This window comes from Euleptes europaea, chromosome 8 (genome assembly GCF_029931775.1).
Source record: "Euleptes europaea isolate rEulEur1 chromosome 8, rEulEur1.hap1, whole genome shotgun sequence".
NCBI classification, from domain to species: domain Eukaryota; kingdom Metazoa; phylum Chordata; class Lepidosauria; order Squamata; family Sphaerodactylidae; genus Euleptes; species Euleptes europaea.
In genome coordinates this window covers 37,197,684-37,211,310 of record NC_079319.1, presented here as the reverse complement: position 1 = coordinate 37,211,310, position 13,627 = coordinate 37,197,684, and the positions used below count along the sequence as shown (strand labels likewise).

General features: G+C 41.4%; 1 protein-coding gene across 2 annotated transcripts; it reads right to left on the bottom strand.

Moving 5' to 3' along the window:
* Positions 1-2,218: 2,218 nt before the first annotated feature.
* LACTB2 (lactamase beta 2) lies at positions 2,219-10,341 on the bottom strand. Of its 2 annotated transcripts, none has more exons than XM_056854424.1 (6): positions 10,210-10,341; positions 8,255-8,418; positions 6,449-6,575; positions 5,644-5,822; positions 3,761-3,909; positions 2,219-2,352 (listed from the first exon to the last, which is right to left on the bottom strand). In XM_056854424.1, exons 1-6 carry the CDS (start codon positions 10,329-10,331, stop codon positions 2,263-2,265), a joined length of 831 nt encoding a protein of 276 aa, XP_056710402.1. In that variant the 5' UTR covers positions 10,332-10,341; the 3' UTR covers positions 2,219-2,262. The 2 variants fall into 2 exon arrangements, with proteins under 2 accessions (XP_056710402.1, XP_056710403.1); XM_056854425.1 differs by having other exon boundaries at positions 8,255-8,415; positions 10,210-10,332.
* Between the last annotated feature and the right edge of the window lie 3,286 nt (positions 10,342-13,627).

Genomic DNA, 13,627 nt, shown 5'->3' with positions numbered 1-13,627 from the left:
GTGGATGCTTCGGAAGGTGGACTCCATGGCATTGTACCCCACTGAGGTCCCTGTCCTCCCTAGGCTCCATCCCCAAATCTCCTGGAGTTTCCCAACCTGGAGCTGGCAACCCTAGGTTTAACATTGTTTTAGCTGTTCTTTCCTTCCTCAGAAGCCTCTTGAGACCATACACAAGAGTAATTACAGTTCATATATACTGTAGACATATACAACTCTCTAATCCTTTGGCCACATTTCATCAGCAGCTTATGAGAGAACTTGTTCTCTTTGTAGAAGCAGCCAGTAAGTGAAATTGGCTGAGTTTGGGATGATGTGGCACTTGCATCATAATGCTGCGACTAGTGTTTACATGCACATGGGCAATCCCAGGCAGTAGCACTTTCTTCCCATTTCTTCCTACAGTAGGTGGTTGAAGCAGTATTAAGCAGTGAACACTGATGCTATAGAGTTCTAGAATAGCAATGGTAGCTGTTGAGGATGGGCCCTCTATTCATACAGCACATGCATTGCAAAGCACCACTGGATTTACAGAAAAAGCTTTGTTTATCTGGCACTTGTGGGGAATGGGGATTGCTAGTCAATCAGATGTGCCAGATACTTAAGTTTATTGCTCCGTTCTACCCAGAGGATTCTGCAGCAACCAAAACCCACTCTATTTGGAGCACAACAGCTCCAATACCTGGCAGGACCCTTTCCCTTCCCCCTGAACCATGACTGGCCCAAGTTCACCCAGCTGGCTTCATGTGGAGGAGTGGGGAATCAAATCCAGTTCTCCAGATCGGAGTCCACCGCTCTTAACCACTACATCACGCTGGCTCTCTGATGCTAGTTAACTGAGCATTCTGGAAAATCAAGTGCTGGATAACAAAGCTTTTACTGTATTATTCATTTGCTGCTAATGGGATATTGATACTTCAAAGAAGAGAAAAGACAATAGTTCTCCTGTGAACAATTTTGTTTTATTCATTCATTGTTCATTTAAGTTATTTAATTCTGCTTAGTAGCAAAGTTAATCTTCATAGACAAATATACTTAAGAACTTTTTATAGCTTTATACTAACAAGGTGATTTCAGAGCTTTTAAATTTCACAGAATATAGAGGAGCATATGTACACCATCACTGTGCTGCTTGTGCATCATATTTATAAACTGCTTTTCCACCTACGGTTGGGAGAATGTTCATATACTGTAAAAAAACACAAAGATGACTAAGCAAGCTGCCCCCCTGAAATCTCTGCCATTTAAATAAACCAGTCTCATAGCCCACACAAAATCTCTATGCAAACACAAGTCTCTGAACTCAAGCAGCAAAAAACGTTAAGAACCCTGAACTGCTTTGTTTTAAAAATGACCAAGGAGAAAGCAAGACACAAATTATACCAGAATCCATTTGCTTCATATTCAATGTTTAACTGTAAGTATTTTCCTAATAATTAAAAATTAGGGGCCCTAATGAGAACTGACTCCCCCCCTCTTAACATGAATGCCTGACCATAGAGGTTGTTGGGATGTATGACCAAATCATTGATAAGGCTGGGAATTTACTAGACCAATACTAAATATCATTTGTACGATCAAAACTGGTCACTTGACCTGTCATTCTTGTGAGCGCCTATGGTTAAAAGATTTTTATGTAACAGATTAAAAACTGAAAATTCTTGCTGTGAAAGTTGACTGTAATTTAACAAAGATTGATTTCACTTCAGTTATTTTAAAATAAGGAGTTACACTGCATGTATCTACGGCTTCTCCTGCAACATCTGTACATATTACTAAGATTCACACTTGGCCTCACTCCCTGTGCTCCAGGCATAGATTTATTTAAAAAGTTTGTTCCCAGAGCACATGCAACATCCCTTCTACCTTCAAAACACTTGAAATGGCATTAAACACAAGATACACTGAGCGTGAGTAAGCAAGTGAACTATTGTGGAAATGTACAAATTCATTAGAAACATGTATTTAGGCCTCCTGTGTATGTTCTTAATTTGTGGCTTAGTTTAATGACGAAAGTGTTAGACCAAGATCTGAGACACTCAGGTTCAAATCCCCATTCTGCCGTGGAGCTTACTGGGTTGCCTTGGGCCAGTCACATTCTCTGTGCCTAACCTACCTCACAGGGTTACTCCAAGTCCTAAGAGCATTACCTAGCCATAGAAAACTCGGTTTCTTTTACTATTCCTGATCAACAGAAAAGACATACATACAAACAACTTGGTAAATATGCTTTTTGAATGCAACAGATGCATGTTAAGAATAAAACTACTTACACACTTTCCCTTCTTTTTCTAGTTTTTTCAAGTGATGTGTGAGATTAATTTCTGCTGCTTTATGCAAGTGTTCAGGTGTGTCCTACATAAAAACATCATAAACAGCATTTAAAGGCAATATTCTACATATACATTTAGGTTTTGTTACTGTCTTATGCAAATCAAGAAGAACCTTCTCTCCCAATATGAACTAATGCAACAATTATGTTACTTACAGTGAATTCCTATGGAGAGTTACTCCAGTCTAAGCCCATTCATTTCAATGGGCTTAGACTGGAGTAACTCTCTTTAGGAATGCACTGTTAGAGGCTGTGAAACAGAATGATTTAAAAGAGCTTATGGGTTACCTGGAATGGGCTCTGGCTCAACTGTTAGTTTATTAATTAACCTGTCTTTGTTGGGACTGTGTTGAGAAAGATGAGTATACTCATGTCCTAAATTAATAAACCAATAAAGTGATCATTTTATAAAGGAATTTAATTCTGCAACCAACCTTGTGTGTGTGTGTGTAAAGTGCTGTCAAGTCGCAGCCAATTTATGGCGACCCCTTATGGGGTTTTCATGGCAAAAGACTAACAGAGGTGGTTTGCCAGTGCCTTCCTCTGCATAGCAACCCTGGTATTCCTTGGTGGTCTCCCATCCAAATACCAGGGCTGACCCTGCTTAGCTTCCAAGATCTGACAAGATCGGGCTGTACCATGCTGCCTTCCCTCCTGCAAGCCACCTTAGGGATGTATTATATTAAATGGTGGGTTAAACAAATAAAACATCCCATTAATGTCACTGCAGCAGAGATTAAAAATATCATACTCTTGAACAAAGTAAAGAACAAAAGGGAGCCATATTTAAGCAAATGAAAGCATTTTTGAGCACCTGACTTTTTGACAAAGAAAGGGGGGCAGTGTTTTATCAACGCCTACAATAACTGATTGGGATCCAAAGACCTGTTTAAGCACAGTGGGCATGTTTTCCCCCCTGAATAACTGATTTTGATGCCAGATCATTCCCTGACCTGATCTCGCCAGATCTCAGAAGCTAAGAAGGGTCGACCCTGGCTAGTATTTGGATGGGCGTCCTCCAAGGAATATCAGGGTCTTGACGCGGAAGCAGGCAATAGCCAACCACCTCTGAATGTCCCTTGCCCTGAAAACCCTATGGGGTTGCCATAAGTCAACTGTGACTTGAAGGCAAAAAACAGAAAGCCGGCCTATTCCAAATCTCTTCCCCCTGCCCCATTTCAGAAGCTGTAAGTAACGTCACCAAAAGAAGCAGCTTCATGGCTCCTTGTTAATTAAGTTATTATGTCCTACCAAAACAAAATAGCAGCTGGCCAAATTAGCATGCCTTGCTATGCCGATTCTGTCAGATTTGCACACTTCTTCATCACAAAAACTGTTCTCTATTAAATGTTAACCCTACTGTAAAACACCCTACCACTTTGGTAGAATCTGGAAATCTAGTCCTAAGCACTGTGTCACCTAGAAAACTACCTTGTATACAATTTTCACAAGTTCTTCGGCTGTGAGAGATTTCCCGGTATTCTCTTGCAGGGTATTGAAGATTTGCATTTCACGTGCATTTCTGTGAGAAATGTATTCTTGGATTTTAGCTTGTGCCTCATTTACTACTGGACCATGTCCTATAACAAAAAAAGATACACAAGACATGTGTACAAATTACTGTTCATGGATAAACATCATCCCTACTTGAAGAGTATGTTATATAAAAAACATATACAGTGAAATCCTTCACTCAAGGTAAAAGAGGAAGAAGTAGCTTGGCTACCACATGTGGGTCTGATCTGTTCTAATTTTGTTATGCAGCACAGCATAAATTAATTCAAAAGTATTCCACAAGAAGCTGTTTCAATCGCTATCCACAGCACCAAGTTTAAATACAAGCTTCTAGTAGTTTTAGAACAGACGTTCTTCACACCAATGGCTCTATTATTATGATTTTACATTGTAAACAAAATATAAGATAAAAGACGAACCTTTAACAACTGAATTCTGAATGGAAATGTTTTGTTCAATATGGGAAAACATATGTTCCCTCTAGTGGCCGAAATAGTTTTCACAACTTGGGAAGTTGTAGAGGCAAACTACATTTTATGCGAAAACAAGTATAAGATCTGACAGCTTTTAAAAATAGAAATCAACAAGGGGGAGGGGATACTGAGCAGTAGACAGGGAGGGGTGGTGGATTAAGGGCTGCTCAACACTTTTGCTGCCAGCTTGTTGTTCTTTTCAAATCCCCTTCCTTGATGGTTTTCCCCTTGTAGAGTTTCAGATGTTTTTTTACAAGGATAAACATGCATCTGGCACTCAGCAAAAGGGGCAAAAGCACAATTTGGAGCATATATAGCCAGCAATAAAAGGGTTAAACATTCTCATACATCTCCACTCAAATTTCACCCCCACCAAGCTGCTTTTCATTTTGAAAAGAAAAAAACTTTTAAGGCTTCCTTTTCTATGTACAACAGGTAGTTTGTACTTCACTCCGCTAAATTCAGTGGGATGTATTTCTGAATAACTATGCTTATTACACTGAATGCAGTTCTCTGTCCAAGGAATTCAGGATGACATACATTGGATTATTATATTACTTGACCTTCACCAACAAAATCTGGAGGATAGTAAAGGAATTTTATAAATGACCAAAGAAACCCTATGCAGCATGTTTCTCATGTCAGACTTAATGCAATGCACCTATTTCTAAGGTTGTCAGCAAATATCACAAGGCCAGAACTAAAGGAAATGCTCATCAAAACAAGCAAAGCCAATCCATATACACATTTTCACAACAATTTTAAAATAGTGGCACGACAATGCATTCCTGGTTTTTTCTGTCACTTATTCTCTAAGTATCTGCATAGTAATTTGCAATAGGCCTTAGATTTCATAAACTAAGGCTGTGCAAAACTTTTTAAAAGGAGGACAAATATGCTGCATTTGTTCCAAGATAATAAGCTAGAGTTCCAGTCTGAACAGGAGGGTATTAAAACAGCTCCCTGTAAACAGACAAATGAGACCTCTCCCATACCTGCTACTATGTGCCATGAAAATCCAATGATCAGCAAAAAGCTGCAAGAAGGATCCAGTGGGCACTGGGTACACAAGACATCACCAGAAATTTTGGCCTTGGCAGTGAGGATTGATCCAGCCCTGCTGGATCAGACCAGTGGTCCATCAAGTCTAACATCCTGTCTCACACAGTGGCCAACCAGTTACTCTGGAGGGCCAACAACAGGGAATAGAGGCCAAGGCCTTAACCTGATGTTGCCTCTGAGCACTGGTATTCAGAGATTTACTGCCTCTGAATGTGGAACATGAGAACTGTTGGTTTAATTATTCAAGTCAAACATGCCACTAACCAGGGTATATTAAATCAGTTTTCACTGCCAGAAGTTTCCCCAAAGATTTCATATAATCATACAGGTCTTCAAACACTGCTGTCCCTTCTCCCAAAATACAGTCACCAGAAAAGATAGCATTTTCTTCTATGAGATGTAAAGCCATGTGATCATCTGTATGTCCGGGTGTATATAATACTCTACAAAAGAGAAGAGAAGAGAACACATTTCTCAAGCATCTGCTGTCATACATCATAGTTGGTGGTGGAAAATGCCATCAAGTTGCAGCTGATTTATGGTGACCATGCAGGGTTTTCAAGGCAAGACACAGAGGTGGTTTGCCATTTTTTTGCCTCTGCGTAGCAGCCCTGGACTTCCTTTGTGGCCTCCCCAGCCATGTACTAAGGCTGGCTGATCTTTCTTAGTTTCCGAGATCTGATTAGATCAGGCTAGCCTGGGTCATCCAGATCAGGGAATATATCATCGTTGGATGACATTAACGCCATATTATGCAGAATATGCTATAAAATAATATATCTTGCAGAATAGAAGATCTATAGATTGACAAAGGACACACATACTAAACAATTAAAAGTAACTTAAATAACCTAAACACTCATATTTGTACAATAGAACAGGACAATATAAAATCAAGTTTTTGAAATTGTGTGTGATATTCTATATGGTCATCAGAGCTATTAATTAGTAGACAATCAATTTCTGCCTGAATTCATTTGGCTTCATAATAGCAACACAAATTGGTTTAAAAATCTTGCATATGACAGACTGCATACACACACATTCAATGTACAAAATTAACATTTACCTGAGAGTTGCTCCCTCTGTCTTGACAACATCTCCATCTTTCAGGTAAGAATACTTTTGCTTTCTTTCTCCTATTACTTCTTCACAATGTGGGTTACGAGGAAGTTTACTTATGCAATATTCAGAAGCTATTTAGAAAATAAATTTCATACCATATTTAACAGCCATTTAGTAAGCTTCACCATATTAGAAAGATTTCTGGAAAAAGAAACCTTGCTAAGTTTTTAAAAATGGAAATTAAAAATGTTCTGATGTTTTATATTTTGAAGAAATTATGCAGGTTTTAAATTAAGCAATTTATATATTAATATTGTTTCATTCACATATGTACATATAGTTTACAGACATGAAAATTTCTGGAGCAGAATAAGGATTGAGGGGCCGTGGCTCAGTGGTAGAGCATCTGCTTGGCATGCAGAAGGTCCCAGGTTCAGTCCTTGGTATCTCCAGTTAAAGAAGCTAGGCAATTAGGTGATGGGAAAGACCCCTGCCTGAGACCCTGGAGAGCCACTGCCGGTCTGAGTAGACAATACTGACTTTGATGGACCAGGGGTCTGAATCAGTATAAGGCAGCTTCATGTGTTCATGTGATATGTCATGTATCAACAGCACAACCAAGGGGACAGCAATAACATTTGTGGCTCACAGTATGTAGCCCAGCATCAGCACAAGGGAATAACCTGATTTCCTGATCTAGTCCCAGGACACAGCTCAGCTGTTTATATACTTGGACCAGAGTTCCATACATTCAAGGGGCTCTTGTTCTCTTTTAGGGGAAGGAAAAGACATTTTTCACTGCGTATGGCGAAGTTCTGCCTTTTTAATGAAAGAAGAAGGAAAGTCATGTGTATGCAGATATCTACAGGCCACAACCAATTCTTCAGCAAGCTGAGCAGAAAGTTGCTGTAACAGGAGACAGCTGAGTTGCTCCTGTCTGCATAACACTACAGGAGCGACTTCAAGTATGCACCGGACTCTCCTCAGCCTCCATTTGCGGTCTTTGTACATGCACCACTTTAGGTGCATGGCTTGCAAGCATCCACTAGGCTGTCAAGGTTTTTGCTTCCTATGCTGCACTGCAAAATGCTTTTGAAGCCCCCCCAGTTTCAAAAGTAATTTATGATGAAGTATAAAAAGGTGTTGGGAGATAGGTCAGGTTAAAGACTGATGTAACTTAAAAAAAAAGAAATGGAGTTTTGCAGCACTCTATATATACAGTTTCCCTTATAGGCTCTTACACGCCCCCTTTTTCAGAAGGCTTTCAGTCTGTTAGGGAAAACAGAAATGTGGAAGGGTCCCATTGGCCTATCCACCTCCTTGATAACTTGAGATTTTTCTGAAACTTTGTTAAGAAATTAAAGAGGGAAAGAAGATTGAAAGAGATGCACATAAAGACCCTCTCTGAGCCTGGCTTGCTGGGAATGAGGGCGGGCTATAAATATAAGAAATACATAAATACATCTCACACATATCTCTTAAAAAGGCAGAGACTGCCCACCTGAATCACAAGAGGTTGAACAATGTTTGAATTTTTTTGGTATGTTGTATTTAAAATGCATGCTGGGGTGAGCCGTAGTTGCACTGGCCGTGAAAAACACTTTACAGCATTACGTTAATGCGGTTGCCCAAGTGTGCATGAAACTAGTTTATTTAGGACATTTCTATGCCACGTCTTCAAAGTCCTCAAGTTGCACAGTTCTCTGCAATATTATCATGAAAAGGGAGAGCACCTGACTTGATTTACAACGTATCCTTTTCCTTTCTGTTTTAACCACCCCTCAATCCATTGTCATATTGATGTACTTACCACTGGGAATGTTTTTACAGATATCAGGTATGCCTCCAGTGTGGTCATGATGCCAGTGTGTCACCAAAATTTCCTGGATTGAGATGCTGAAGTCTGTGAGTGCTTGTTTCAAACAGCCAATATATTCAGGAACATTCGGCTCCCCTGTATCAATAAGGATCCTTCTATATTAAAGGCAGACCCCACCCCCAAGGCATAGAGATATCAGTACAAAAGCCAAGGCACAGTTAATAAAAAACAAGCTGACAGTGATCAACTTTCGGATCACATTAACACAGAACCATGCATTTCTTTACTCTAGGATATCACAGTACCTTTGTAAAAAGGGGTGCCATATAGACACACACACCCTACTTAAAAATGTGATTTGACATTATTGCACCATATGCGCAATGAGCCTAAGAAGGTAAAATTTGGGAGGGAAAATGCCAGGAAATAGCACTAAATGCTGGCAACGAGAGGATGACAGTAAAACTACTTGGGGAAGCTGGAATGCACCACCATGTGAACAGAAGAATGGGGCATTATTAGTAAATTGCAGATCATATGGGTAAACAGGAAAGTATAGTGTATGCATAAAGGTTACAAGAAGAAAGATAAACGTACACAAGGGGAAAACAGATTGAGACCCAATAGGGCGAGAGGGAGGACGACGCATTCAGCCTGCTTCTGAGCATGTGAGTGGCATGAATAAAGGAGAAATAGCACAAAGCAACCACGCTGCCCAGGTGCAGTAAAACAGTGGACTTTGAGAAGGTGAATTCTGGGTAATTTACAATCAAATTTTAGAGCTTCCCCCTCCCAGCAAGCAAAACGAAATAAATAGTTTTACTGATAACCTATTATATTTGCAATCTACGATGTTAAGTACAGACTTATTTTCCCCCCAATCTTCTCGGCCCACCTAACAGGCAGGGCTCCACTTTCTTTCAAAGCAGCGTGGGAGACGCAACAGGTGCGACACTCTCCCCCTGCTGAACTGCTACCTGCCGTGTAGTTATTAAATCCACGCCAAGCCTGCCAGGGGGCAGCAGCTTTTCTCTCCCCCCCCCCCCGGCTCCCCTTTTCCCAAGATCCTATCTGCCTTCACAGTAACTATTCAGCTACTCGCTGTCACTGAAGGGTACTTTGACACATGCCAAATGATGCACTTTCAATCCACTTTCGACGCACTTTGCAGATGGATTTTACTGTGTGTGAAACAGCAAAATGCACTTACAAACTATCGTTAATTCCCAGTGGGTAGCCGTGTTAGTCTGTCTGCAGTAGTAGAAAAGGGCAAGAGCCCAGTAGCACCTTAAAGACTAAAAAAAAATATTTTCTGGTAGGGTATGAGCTTTCATGAGCAAGAGTCCAGTAGCACCTTAAAGACTAAAAGGGCAAGAGTCCAGTAGCACCTTAAAGACTAAAAGGGCAAGAGTCCAGTAGCACCTTAAAGACTAACAGAAATATTTTCTGGTAGGGTATGAGCTTTCGTGAGCAAGAGTCCAGTAGCACCTTAAAGACTAAAAGGGCAAGAGCCCAGTAGTACCTTAAAGACTAACAGAAATATTTTCTGGCAGGGTATGAGCTTTAGTCTGTCTGCAGTAGTTAGTCTGTCTGCAGCAGTAGAAAAGGGCAAGAGTCCAGTAGCACCTTAAAGACTAAGCTCACACCCTACCAGAAAATATTTTTGTTAGTCTTTAAGGTGCTACTGGACTCTTGCCCTTTTCTAAAACTATCGTTAAAGTGCATTGAAAGTGGTTTGAAAATGGAGTATTCAGGATGTGTGAAAGTGCCCACCGAGCGGCTAACGGGCAGCGAACGGGGAGGAGGAGAAGTCAGCCCTGCCAGCGCCTGCAGGTGGGGTCCCCGCTTGGAGGCTTTAGCCCGGAGGGTTTTGCAAGGGGGGAAAAGCAGAGCTCGCTTTGCAAAGACTCCCCCGGCCCCGCGCGGAGGCGGCTGCTGCTCCCTACCTGGGCCCGGTGCCCACCAAATAGGTGTTGGTGCCCTGCAGGGTCATGGGCCCCGGGTTGCAGCCCAGCACGCGCACCACCCGAGACGACAGCCTCTCCACTCGCGGCAGCACAGACACCATCTTCCCGCGGAGGAGGAGGAGGAGGAGGAGGAGGAGGAGGAGGCGCCTGCCGGGCCCAACCACCGGCCTCCGTCGCCACTCCCCCCCCCCCGCGATGGTTCGGCCTTTCCGTCCAGCCCCGCCCACAAACGGGGGGTGGGGGTGGGGAATAAAAGAGCTTGCATGCTGGCGCTCATTGGGTCATGCGCGCGCGGGGGGAGTCTGGATAGGTCGGTCGCCTTTGAAGATGTAGGGCGAAAACGCGCGGGAGTTTTGGCCTTGGGTTTGCCTCTCTAAATCACTGGTTCCCAACCAGGGGGGGTCCACGAGAACTAAATTAAGGTCCGCAAAACAAAGTTATAAACCTATAATAAATTAATATTTTCAATTAAAAGTTCTCTATTATAAAAATATATACAAATATTATTCTAAGTTTAATGTTTAACTAACAGTTATGATTAAAGTTTATTTTCAAATTCTAGGAATTTTTATTTTGAACCTTGGGGTCCCTGCACCGAACAAAAAAGTCCTAGTGGTCCCTGGTCAAAAAAAGGTTGGGAACCACTGCAAATGCACATCCCCCCCCCCAAGTCAAATGCTCATAACTCAAGAATAAACCCCCATGCACAGTTTTGAGAATCCAGATGGGGAAAATGTGCATCTAGAGAGCGGCAAATCCAAGGCAAAACCTCCCGTGCGTTTTCATCACGGAGGCTATTTCAATAACAACAAATAATAACGCTGTCCGGCATGCCTGCTTTTTCCTTCTTTTGGAGGCGGCCAGATACAAAAGCGCTCCAATGTGTTTATAATGGCTGTATTAAAAGGAGAGAATTGTGCAAGAGTGCACATCCCTCGTATAGGTGCAAATTCCACCAAGATCCATGTGTTAGACCATCGCTATAATTCTTTTGAGCATTGCGTTATAATGTGGTTTTGTATAACGAATTAAGCATAATTAACTTATTTTGGGTGGCGTTCCTTTCGCAAGTACGTTTTCTTTCACAAAAAGTTACTTTCTGAATAATGAACTGTGTGTGTGTGTGTGTGGGGGGGAACCAAATGTATTACATTTCTTAACTTGTTGCTGTTTTTAAAACTATGCATTCACATGGTCTTGTGAAGGTGTCAGAATACTTTGAAATTATTAAATTCCTATTTCCAGCTATAAATGCTAATACCAGACTTCTGTGATAATGGGTTGCTATTAGAGCTACAGTGTGTGTGCTGTTTTGCTTCATCTTTTAAGAAAAACAATGGTCGTTTAAATTTACGACTTTGGTTAAATAAAATTTTGTCTTTATAACAAGTAATATTTAAAAAAGAAGGTGTTGGCAGCCAATGCTTGCCCCACATGGGCCCACTCCTTGACTAAGCACCTGAGGTCCCTCTTGACTTAGGGTAGACCTACAATTGTCTTTATAATACTTGAGTCATCCTGAAACAAATCCCCCTTTAATTACTATGCCTGGAAGCATGGCAGAGTACTTAAAGCTATTTTTGAAGAAACTTATTATTAAGTAAAAGCTTCTAAACTTAAAAAGATGTGTTCTTATTCCATCTATATCAGTGATACTCATTCAGTCTCTCAGGGGCCACAAATGTTCTTTGACGTGTCTGTTCTGAGAACTATTCTCCAATATGGCACCCTCCCCCATGTTTCAGGAAAGTGGGCAAGGCCATTGTCTAGTGGGGTTTGTGGCCAATAGGGTGGCTCCCAGCCTGCAACAGCTGCTGCTGGAGGGACTGGAGGATAAGTAAACTGCATGCCTCCCAGAGGACCATGCCTCATGCCAGGCATGGAAGGAAAGGGCCCATCTTAAACTACTCTCCCTACACTTCCCTGCAGCGTCTGCATTCTCATCCCAGCACCCAGGTGGCTACCAAGAGGACACCAAGCGGACCACAGAGAAGAGAAAGGAAAACCACCACAGCAAACACCTAGGAAAAGAGCTAGCTGGCCACAGTGGTGGGTAGCGGGGGTGGTTTTACTCCCCTTTCTTCCTTGGTGGGGGAGAGACAATCCTGCATATTTAGAAACAATCTTAATCTGGTACTTTAAAAGGTTGTCATGATATATTTAATATTAATAGTTATATTTTCTGTTATTGTTTGTGTGTGTTTGGTGGGGAGGCACTCAGGGCCTACAGTAGTCACCTGGCTCTTTTGGTTGATGGTAATCACAAATGTAGCTCTTCATGAGCCATGGAGTGAGTTCCACTGATGTGTTTCTAGTACTAGGAACTCGTGTCTGTGTGTGTGCCGTCAAGTCACAGCTACGGCGACCCCATAGGGTTTTCAAGGCAAGAGACATTATGTCATGTCATATATTATATACATTTTGTTGCACATTGTTCCTCAGTTTTGTTGTCCTACTTATTGTACATATTATCCCATTTCTAGTGTGTTCTCTAATTCTTTAATCTTTTTTTTCACTGTTTTTGTATGTATTCTACTGTTTCTATTACATTGTTTTGAATTGTGTAATCTGCCTTGAGACACTATAAATCATGTAATGAAATAGACACAGAAACATACAGAGGTGCTTGCGCCTGGTGAAAGGTATATTGAATTTTCTGAAATATGACAGCATTACCTGATAATCAAGTCAGTTAACAGAACATGATATGAATGCAATGAATTCAAGTCTCTGGGGCTGGACGAACTGCATCCAAGGGTGTTAAAAGAACTGGCTGAAGTGATTTCAGAACCACTGGCAATAATCTTTGAGAATTCACGGAGGACAGGTGAAGTTCCAGCAGACTGGAGGAGGGCAAATGTGGTCCCTATCTTTAAAAAAGGAAAAAAGAAATCCCAAACAATTATCGCCCAGTCAGCCTGACATCAATACCAGGTAAAATACTAGAGCAGATAATTAAACAGACGGTTTGTAAGCACTTAGAAAGAAATTCCATGATCACTGACAGTCAACATGGGTTTCTCAAAAACAGGTCATGCCAAACTAATCTCACAACTTTTTTTGAAAGAGTGACAAGTATGATAGATGAAGGGAATGCTGTAGATGCAGTGTACCTTGATTTCAGTAAAGCCTTTGATAAAGTCCCCCATGATCTTCTTGAAACAAAGCTAGTAAAATGTGGGCTGGACACTGCTACTGTTAGGTGGATTGGTAATTGGTTGACTAACCGAACCCAAAGGGTGCTCATTAATGGCACAACTTCATCCTGGAGAAGAGTGACCAGTGGGGTGCCACAGGGGTCTGTCCTGGGACCGGTACTATTTAATATTTTTTATAAATGACTTGGATGATGGGATAGAGAGCATGCTAATCAAATTTGCAGATGACACCAAGTTAG